General features: G+C 40.2%; 1 protein-coding gene across 1 annotated transcript; it reads right to left on the bottom strand.

Annotated features, from left to right (window-relative positions):
- Positions 1-3,469: 3,469 nt before the first annotated feature.
- Positions 3,470-4,118, bottom strand: LOC104468062 (protein SHQ1 homolog; the record flags this gene model as incomplete). Its single annotated transcript, XM_010082066.1, has 1 exon — positions 3,470-4,118. A coding segment is annotated over one exon (649 nt), but the record flags the coding sequence as incomplete, so codon positions are not given.
- Between the last annotated feature and the right edge of the window lie 7,029 nt (positions 4,119-11,147).

The following is an 11,147-nucleotide window of genomic DNA, read 5'->3' as shown; positions in this document are numbered from 1 at the left end:
ATGAAAAGGTGACAAGGTCCTGTGGGTGACAGTGTCTCAATGGAAAAAAAAAAGGAGGGGAAAAAAGTTTTACCTAGAGACTGTTTCCAGTATTTCACTTGTTGCTTTTAACACCTTATTCTTAAAGCACTACATGAAGAAGTGTCTCCCTGTATAACGTAAGTGCATCTCCATCCTTTCAGAGCCCACTCCTGGATGCAAGGGACTCCCTCCCTCAGCACATGCACATTGTGTTGCCCCCTCAGCTGTGCCAAGCAGCAAAGCCAAGGCTTGAGAGCACTCTGTTCTCATTTACCAGGGCTCTGTTACACTTGGGCAGCTCAAGAGAGCCGGGCTAGCACATACGCAGAAACCCTGCAGATCCCTCTCCTGCTACCCTTGGCAGGAGCAGCGCTCCAGGCAGCAGCAAGGATGGAGAACAGACTCCTCCGGAGCCTCAGGCAAGGATCCAGGCTGCTGCCATTCACTTATCCAGGGAGATCAGCTTTCTGGAAGAACAGCTCACAAACATCTTGGCAAACATGTGGGGCTGGGAACAAGACATTGCCATCGCTTGGGTCTGGATGAGAACGGAGGTGGGTGCTGTCCCAGTGACAGTCTGCTGCAGCAGAGAAGAGGCAGGACTGGAGCCATCTTCCCACAGCCACCACAGCTGGCTTCAGGGGAGCTCTGCACCACTGCCATAGCATGTGGTTGGGACAAAACACTCTATTTACACAGCCTAGACTTCTATTATAAAGCTAACGGATTAACAGCAAAACATTAAACAAGCTGCATTTCCAACTCCATTCAATCTCTCCCCCAGAACACTCCATACACCTCAGACAACCTACTTTCCCCTCCTCCGGCAAAACCCCACAGCTCCTCCCCTCTCAGCTTAGCTCATATTCAAACTTATTTTCAGTAGGAATTTTGTCCAGACACTGCAATTCTGTTCCCTTTGGACTGATTACGATGATGAGCAACAAATGCCTTAAAACAAAGTATTGGCTGTGCTACAAATGAGCTTGGGTGGATGGGGTGGGGAGGGGCACTAGAAACAAGGAGAATTTTAAAAACAACAGAACAGACTACTCATGTACTGAGTTCCTCATGCATCAACCAATTTCCAGCCTAGAATACCCGCACGAGAACAATTCCTAAGGATTCACCCAAATAGTTCCTCTACATAAATCTGACTCCTTGTTGGAGTTCTCCCACTTCTTTCAGAACCTGCAGCAACCTACAGGACTGAGGGGTTGGGAGTGGGTTTGGGGCTCTTTTGTTTTTCCCAAGTATTTGTGGTTCATGGATTCAGCAAGCCTCCGTTTTGGCTAAGCAAGGTTACAGAGCTCCACTTTTCTTTTAAAAGTGTCTCTGTGTGTTCTTTTTAGAGAAGCAAGGCTTCTCTTTCGTACAGACATTGCTCATCCTGAGCACCCTGGGTGTGCTGGATACACAGCCACACATGTGAAATTCTCATCACCCAATATGGAAAAGCTTCCCACCCCACCACTACGAAGGTCACATAAAATTGCTATCAGTCAATACATAAAATCAACTTTATCACCTCCACAACCACTAAACAGAGAGTTTTGCAAAAAGGCAATGATGAACATCAATACTGGCTAAAAAGGGAATGGGGACTCGGCGTACACCACAGCACATTTCCCCATGTGCAGACGTGCAGAGGAATAAAAGGACAGAAGCAGAAGGAAAGACAGCACACTGCAGACCCGCAAAAGTGAGCAAAGAACTTGTCCTCACTTCAGAAGAGGCAGACAGACCCTGAACGTAAGCAAGTCTGTTGGAAAAAGAGGAACACTCTCCTCAGTCAGCCACAAAATAGGAGAATGGAGAAGAAAAAAAGAGCTGAAGGCACACAATATTATAAATACCTATCAATTTTCACAATGTGTATCTCCTAACTTGTACTAATATCTCCATCTTTCTCCAGCCCATGTTCAGTTGAAGGCAGTATCAGAGTTCATACCTGTAATTCGGTTATTTTTTTTCCCTTTTCTTAAGTGCATTCTTTCCCTCTCTCAGGCATATGCTGCATAATTGCAGCTACAGTGTAGGTTTTATTGCTAGCATTTAGAAGAGTAAGTGCTCACTGACATGCAAGATGGGAAAGGTTCCTCCCCTGGGGAACAGAACACAGAGACTGATTAAGCGACCTGTAGGTATTTAAGAACATAAAAAAATATTGGCAGATCAGGGTTGCAGTTATTACCGAACAGAAGTCAGCACAGAACAGAGCTAGCCTGCTGGTTTCCAGCAGGGTGTAACCCTGGTGAAGAATAAGTCTTTAAGCTTAGGATTTTTATACACATTTTAATAGTAAAAACATTGAAAAGTAATCATGGCTTGCTCCTCCAGAGGCATGAATCAGGTGCTCCTGTTCTGTCAGGCTGCTGAGCCAAACCTGGTGTTCCGTGTCCCATCCTGCCTCCCTCCAAAATCCTTTTGTAGAGACTGAATAGCAGCATATGATTTGCAGCAGCCACCTGATTTCAAGCACCTATAAGTTAGCAGAAGTTAGCACAAAATATATTGACTAATTGGTTTATTTTAACATTATAAAGACAAAAAGTAGCAAATGAGTTGTCCACAGCTACATGATGGGCTAATAACAAAGCCAGGTCCAGCCAGCACAGGCTTGCTTTCAGTCCTATACTCAAGACCCCTGTACCATGTTGTTTCTTCATTTTGGTTAACATTACTGTGGCAATATTAAGAGCACACGCAGAAAGAAATGAGAAATAATTAGGATTTCTGTTCTTTAAAGAGCAACAGTAGTGTCCACATATGGAACCATTTCAGAAACAGCACAGAAGAATAAATACATGACAAAACTGTTGAAATAACTTACTTAAGAACTGCAGAAATATAAGCTATAACCCTTCTATCTTGCATTGATGATAAAGAAATTTATTTTGTACAAAAAATAGAAAATATTTATATATTTTAAAATAATTTGTCATCAGTTTAGACTTTTAAACTTATAACCATTACTTTTGAAGTGGTTAGCTATAAAACATTTTAAATTTCAAAAAATGCAGCAAAATATCATAAACAAGGTTATACAAACATAACGAGGATATTTTCCAAGTAAATCCCAACAGCTAAAGATAACTAAAACGATGCTACAACTCATTTCAGCTGTACTTAATTAGGACATCATTCTACGACCAAATACACTTAATGAAAACTGTTTCTAGAAGTTTACTGAAATTACACATTCCCACATGTAGAGATCAAATCTGAGACTGTTGAATTAGAGAAGAAAAATAAAAATCAGTCTATAAGGGTATCTATCATACAGTCATATCACTTCTTTTCAAAGCAGTCTTGTCCTCCAAACTGTCAACAAAACAAAGTAGAAAAATATCAACTTCTTCCTGCAGCTCATGATAGCTTTGGGAACACCTCATTATAGCAACAAGCTGTGTTGCTAGTGGGTCACACCGTGTTCTAACATGGTCCTTTAGTCTTCATCTTCATTTGTGCTGCAAAGAAAAAGCAATGGGTTTGTCTTTGAAGACACCTCTAAGAAATTTCCCTTCCCAGTAGTCTCTTTTGAAAATCTGTCAGGTTCAGATACCGAGTTTTCTTCTTGTTCCTGTAAAATACAGCTTGCAGTAGCCAATCCTTCAGGCTGTTCTGAAAGTCTAATTGCAGTGTGCATTTGCTTTTCTAATTCTTCTATCAATTTTCCAGGAACAGATGTAGATTGCAAAGAAACCGTTGGTTTTTCATCACTAACCTCAAACGTCGAAGTGTTTGTGCCCTGCCTTAATCCATTACAGTCAATAAGTGGAGCTGTCCTCTCCCCTTGAAGCGTGCCTTGTAAAGAATTTATTTTCTCATCTTCACTGGTTGAGGACTTTCGCTCATCTGAATCAGAGCCTTCTGTCTCAGATGATGAAGTACTGCTTGATTCTTCAGAGTCACTTGTCTCCGACTCAGAGGAAGGCAGCTGTTGCTTGGAAACTGTGCCAGCAGCTTTTAACATGCTCTCTTCCTCTTGTACCAGCACTGCTGCTGCTTCCAGCTCTTCTAGTTCAAATCCTATGTCAGACTTAGCAAGTGTGGTTTTCTGCAAGGATTCAGAGAGTGCAGCCAACTTTTTTGACCTTTAATAAAGAACAAGATATATTATTTACTTTTACAAACAGAACTTTCTCCTTTGATAACTAGAACAAACATTTCTACTATTCGCTTGGTTTGCAAACAACTTTCTTCTTCAGTTATGATTGCAAAAGTATATCCTGCAGGAAAAAAAAAGTATTCATAATTACTATTATTTTGGGTAACTTTCCCCACAAGGCTAGACAACATCCCACTGAAAGCCTTCAGTGACACTTTCAGAAAAGATACTGCTGCTTTGATGTTTCAGCAGTGCACAGTAAGGGAAAAACGGATTTCAGAACAAACCTTTTCAGGATTGCTGTCTTGAGCAGTGAACTCTGCAGTATATGGCTTGACAGATTTAAGTTCATATGCAGCAAAATAATTTTGTTTTACTGCCCTTCCAGATATGTCTGTTAAATGCAGATGAACCAATAGAGCATAGCTGATCAGGTCCATCCCAGTGATACATTCTCCTCCTTTCACAGCGAGCTTTATGCACCCATGATAGCAGGGGATGTTCCACATCCTGTCTGTAGATGTGCTTCACCTTTCATTTGTAACTGAGCTGAGACATAATTCAACAAAAAGATCAGGACCATTTTGACAAACGCCTCTAATAAAGCAGGCATGCTACGTCAGCTTCAAATCTTTGGTATAGCCATATCCATTTCCTCAAGTGTTTTGAAGTCAGCACATGCTTTACCAGAAAAGTGCATCATAGATTTATAAACAGAGAGAACAAAAAGTAAGAGAGTGCCTTGAAATGGAGGGGTGGGAGGCAGAGGGGAAAACGGGCATAAAGTAACAAACACACATCCTGTTTCTTGTTGTAGAGTTTTGCCTCAGACTATCAATCAACTTTTCACCACTTCCTGCAACAGCAGGTCTACTATAAATCCTGCAGTAACTGACTGGGTTTCATTTCCTCTGCCAAACCTGCTAACCTGCAAGGCATGACACACTGACACTGGAGCAAGTAGCTGATAATGTAATACATGACTCCTGCGAGGCAAAAGTTAAAGTGCTTGTTCTCTCAGTTGAATGATTTTAAAGATATTTATATTCTATTTCCCAGGGGGCATAATTACTCAGTATAACATAGACGCTTCAATTTTTTTTGCTCCTAAAGGATTTGTATTTAAAAGTGGGGGAAGGGAAATTCAATTCAGCTTCTTAGACGTTTTACAGAGACAGGGCAACATTTAAAAGCTGAACTTGGAATAAAACATACTAAACTTACTTAGTTCAACCCATAAGACTAGAAAACTAAGTGTTTCCCAGACAAAACTGAAGCAACAAAGAACAATTTATATTTCTAGGATTTTTAAATCTAAAGCTAAGAATTAAATCACAACATCATCCTAGCAGCCTCCAATATAAACACAGGTACCAAATTTTAAAAAGCTGCTTACTTAGCACTATTCTAACTTTCTAGTGATATAGTTCCATTTTATTTTTGTCAAGAACTTGAATTTTTCTTGAAAAGTTATGGAGGATTTCAGAAATTGCCAACCTAATTGTGAACAAAGAAAGCATTCTCCTGGCTCCATAGGTAAAAAGAAAGAAAAAGCAGCCAAGTGATACATAGAAAGGTTCATGAAGCTTTGCAAGTAGGTGGTAAGAAAATAACTGGCTTGCAGGGAAATCTGCTTTATGAACATATTGGCAAGAAGCTGGTTTATACCCCGAGTCACAACAGTTTATATCTTTTCAGAAAACATTTTCCTTTGCTTTTGAGACAGTCTCTTTCCTTCCATGTGTGTGCATGTGCCTCCTTCCCCTGTGAGTTGTTAATAACATGAAGGTACAATCCTTTTTCCTGTCCTATTGCCTGACTGTCCACAACAATACGAGCTCCAAAAGCTAAATGTGCCTTGTGACAGAGAGCACTGTTTTGTATCTATTTTATATGTAGTTCATTTTAATTTCATTGGCAGCCATGAGCCACTAACTGTAGGCACAATGATCTCCTCCGGTGACACATCTTCAGCTCCAGCTACCTCAGTGTCACCTACCTGTTTACCTACTGCCATTATAGAGAGAAAATAAATTTTGAAAGTCCTGTTTGTCCTCACTTCTATCATGTCTGTCACTTAGTTTCCCAATCCTATATGTATTTTTTTGGCTTTTCCTTATTTCTGCTGTTTTGCTTTTTCATGCATGTTCCTCCTGCTACTCGCAGTCCTTGAAATCACTCCCTTAAAATCCTCTCCTCCTCTTTCACTATTCTCTTATGATGCAGTTAACATGTTAGATACAGAAACATGCCACATAATTGACTCAAGGAGATGTATGGCATCACGTAGTTTTTGACATTAATAAATACTTCACTGTGCTCCAGATTACTTAATGCCAAGTGTTAAGGAAGAAAATAAACAGTGATATACTCATTTGACTCAACATACGTTATGTCACTAAATTAGATGTACTACTGACAGATAAAAAACGGCCTCTCTAAAGCAGCAAGTGTTTGGTCACTCTATACACAAATGCATTTTTATCAATGAGTTCCAAGAGAATGAATGAAAAGGCTGGTGCCTGACAGCTACAGACAAACATCCATCCTACTGGACAACCGTAAACCTGCAAAAGGCATTCTTAGTCTGAAAACCTCGGGTTAATTCCTTCTGAGTGACCAAAATACACTACAAAATAATGTCACTAACTGATTTCACAAAACAACTGTGGCTTCAAGTGTCACATTAGTCCTTTTTCCCAAAAGTTTTGATAGAGCTACAGAGAAAGGACATGCTTTTGGTCTTTACAAAGGAGTACAGGAAAAAGCCATTGATTAAAAGCCTGCTCTTCCCTTCTAACAGTAACAGCACAAGGGGATACTCTGCTTCAGTAAGTAAATGCCTGCAGAAGGCCAGTAATTCCGTCTATCCTCTTAACCTCTCCAACTGCCTTACTTCAGCTCTCTCACATAGTGGTCCCATGGAGCAGCATGATTGCCAACACCACACTCAAGGACACAGACTATGAACTACCACGTCTCAGGGAAGGGATGCAGACTTCATGCAGACCTGCACATCCTTCCTTCCCTTTGTACCATCAATGCCCCAAAGATCATGTCAGGCCAACCACAACAGGAATCTTCTAATAAATAATTAAAAAAATAGAAGATTATTTTACCTTTTTTTTTTTTTTTCAGCTCTTAGCCACATCAGGTATTTGATTTAAACAGCAAGAAAAAGTCTCTTTTCAGTTACTCAGATTTCTTAGTCTTCCTAACTTTCATTCTGGTCACCAAGTCTCTTCCAGAAAAACAAACAAACAAACAAAAAAGGGACCGTTTACAGAGCTTAACATTCAATATAAGAAACTCAAAACTGTCACGCTCCTGACAAATTTACATATAAAAGCAGAAAACTCCATTCCCCAACTTACCAATCTTCCATTGAAAGAAAAAAAGAACATTTGAAGAACAGCTTTTTTTTTTCCTTCCCCTGTGCAAGGGACTAACAGAACTACAATTAGATATCAGTCCATCTTGTTTAAGGCAATTATCTAGTTTCAAGGAGAACTGAGTTTCAGAAGCACATTCCACACCAGCCTGAAGGAAAGGTGGCAGCACTCCCTGGACAAAAAATAAGGCAAATAGCATAAAAATCTGAGCAGGGAAATGGTTTCAACAGGAGACTGTGGGTCTTTGAGCTAATGATTTCCCTAGCTGAAAGATGAGCAACAATTCAGGAAACAAAAATTAGACACCAGAAAGGAGACAGCATGTATGTATTAGAGACTTGCACTAAACACATCCTGCTGTTTCCAAAATCTTTTGAGTAGTGTTTTAGAGATTAGCCAGCAAATACTTTAATTTTTCAAGTATGATTAATGGAATCGCATGATTACTTTAAGACATGCTCATTCAGCATGCACATTTGCGGTAATGATATCTTATTATTATGGTAATAGTGTTCTTACATAAACATGCATAATAGGCTTTAAAGGTGCTACACATGATAATTATTAGTTATCAAGATGTCAGTTGCTTAAGGAAAATGTTTAATTACAGGTTAAACTGATCAGATGCCTGTTTTGTTTAATGTATAGCTTTGAGGAACAGATAACAACAGAAGCATCTCACAGCTTGTCCGTGTAGTCTGGAACTAAAATTTCAAGACAGAACTACTGTAAACCTTGTCTAGGCAAGGAAGAGTTTCTCCATGTGGTAAAAGAAAAAAATCTTGTTCCACAGATTTCAAATTAGAGTAAAACTGGGGTGTAAAGAACAAAGAATCAAAGGAGATTTAGCAAATAAAGGGAGATGGATAAAACAAGGGGAAAAAAAGAGGATTATGGCAACAGGAAAGGGAAATCATTATAGGTTTACAGCAAAGCCCACCTGTGGCAGGATGAAGAAAAGCGATGATGATGGGGACTGACTGCAGTGCTGAGACACCCACAGCAGCTCGGGTGGGAGGAGAGCACGACACAACTTCTGCAGTTAAAGACTAATGCTCCTATGAGCTCCGGTTCTACCCTCTGTTCCAAGAAGCAAAGAGGGCACTAGGGTCTGATGAATCAAGATAGCTGTTATCTCCAGAACAGAGCTATGAGAAAAAGGGCTCATAGAACATACACATTAGGGATTTGATTGTTTACAGGGAAGGTTTAACATAAGTTGGAAGGAAAGATGAAAGTCAACCGAGCCACATGTTGTGGTTTAACCCTGTCTAAGCAGGGTTTGAGCAGGTTCAAGCCTGCTCACCACACAGCCATTCACTCACTCCCCTCCCAGTGGGACGGGGGACAGAAAAAAAAGGTAAAACTCGTGGTTTCATGTAAAGACAGTTTAATAAGACAGAAAAGGAAGGGAAAATAAAAATAATGACAAAAGATGAAAAACAAGTGATTCATCCAGTCCTCAAGCAGTTGCTGCCACTGCCCCCCTAGCCAACTCCCCCCAGTTTTATTGTTCAGTATGATGTCATATGGCCAGCTGGTGTCAGATGTCCCAGCTCTGCCCCCTCCCAGCTTCTCACACACCACTAGCCTCCTTGCTGGCAGGGCAGTATCAGAAGCCAAAAAGTCCCTGACTTAGTGTAAGCACTGCTCAGCAACACCTACATCAGTGTGTTATCAGCATTATTCTCATCCTAAATCCAAAACGCAGCACTATACCAGCTACTAGGAAGAAAATTAACTCTATGCTAGCCAAAACCAGGACACCACAGAAAGTAAAAAATAAATGCAGAACTTGGGGGATACATCCAGCCACAAAATCCTCAGTTTTTTCCAAATGCTAAAATAAAAGTAATTATGCTTCTGCATACTATGTCCATCACTCAGAAATAGCACTACAAAAATAAAAGGTTTAAAGGAAAACTGTTAATGGGTCAGGCCTTTCCATCTGCCTTACATCCAACCCTCTTCCTTTATCAGTTTAGTTATGTTAAAAAAAACCCCAAACAACTCTGAGAACTTGAAAATATGAAAATAAGCATTCTGCTCCTCATTCTTTGTGATGGGTGGCACTGGATACTTGATCATGGCATGGGAATTACAGATCTAAAACACTGCAGAGTATTTGCAAACATGGGAGTAAATAGTCAAATTGGCAGCACAGCCTTTCAAAGCAGGAGTCAGTAACATTTCACAATGGAGTGAAAAGTGACTTTTCGTGTACAGGCACATGCTCTAGCTTGCTTTTGTTTTTGTAAATAATAGAAGGCTTATTTCTATTGCCTCTTAAGTTTGGCTTTGCATTTCACAGATGTATACAAACATCCATTTTTTCTGAAGTACATAGCGTAAACTAGGTGTAAGACATGGCAAAAAGCAACAGAATTTTCTTATCATCTACCCTGGCCCAATCACAATCAAGTCAGTGTACAGTGCACAAGTGCTGTCATGGCAGATTTAAGTATTCTTGCCCAAGCACAGCACAAAAGCAACAAAGCACAGGAACTGGTATATCAAAAACATTGTCAGCGGCTTTGGTTACCAGCCTGCTGTTTGAGGGGGACCTAACTGGTCTTGGAACCAAGCTGGAACCTAACTAATCTTGGAACCTACTCAAGTCTGGTTATATTATGTTGCTTGAATGTAGTTAGAGCCTACTCACTGTGTTACAGTGGAAATCAGTCCTCCGTGCTAGCTCTAACTTGGCTCTACAGGGCTGACAAGCCTTGTTTTAAGTGTAAAACACTTTACATTAATTACCTTTAAGCCTTACAGGCAAGATAAACAAGTCTCAAAGAAACAGAAGTTACTTCAAGTGCAGACGTGCTTTTGCAGTGTCGTAGGTTCCACCAAATATGAAAATAGGTCTGTCTCATTGCCAAGCAGCCATCCCCTGGTAGGCCTACAATTCCTTGAGATGCATTGAAGGCACAGCAGCATGACAAATATAAGGGCAGCTATTTAACTTATCTCCACTCAGCAGGAGCTCTGGACACATAGCATCCATCTAATAGTGAAGCTGTTCCATTAAGAAAAAAGCTTTCCGTCTCTTGGATCACAAGGTATTCCCAACTGCCTTAACTTTATACATTTACTGCATGAGAAGCTATCAAGTTTAAGGAGAAAGCAGCAGTCTATATTCAAACCACCTTTCCCAACAAGGCCTGGCAAAACTCAGACTTATGAGAGAAAGTTTCATAGACACTCTCTTTCTTAGATAAAACAGATAAGATAAAAAGCAATACAACTGGCCAAGTATAACCACTTTAAATTACATACCTGGCAGCATTGCTTACAATTTCCCACAATTATTCTTTTAGCTAGAGGCATTGTAAGTATTATGACAATTCTAGAGTTAATATTATCTCAGACATCATCCCAAAGTAGAGCCTCAGCAGTTCAGATACAGAGGATGAGTAAATTTAGTATCTGCAAGACATTGAAATGTCAGTTAAACTATAAGGGATAATGAAATTTTCTGCCTTGCCACAAGACTGTTTGAGGACAGGCTGCAACAGGACGTAACTGACATTTCTGCATGGGTTGTCACTGGGGAACAAAAGGGCACCTGTAAAAGGGCCAGGCTCTCCAGACCCTTCAGATCATCTTATTTTTCCCCTGCC

Source organism: Pterocles gutturalis, unplaced genomic scaffold (assembly GCF_000699245.1).
Source record: "Pterocles gutturalis isolate BGI_N339 unplaced genomic scaffold, ASM69924v1 scaffold12479, whole genome shotgun sequence".
Lineage (NCBI taxonomy): Eukaryota > Metazoa > Chordata > Aves > Pterocliformes > Pteroclidae > Pterocles > Pterocles gutturalis.
This window is presented reverse-complemented; position numbering and strand designations above follow the sequence as displayed.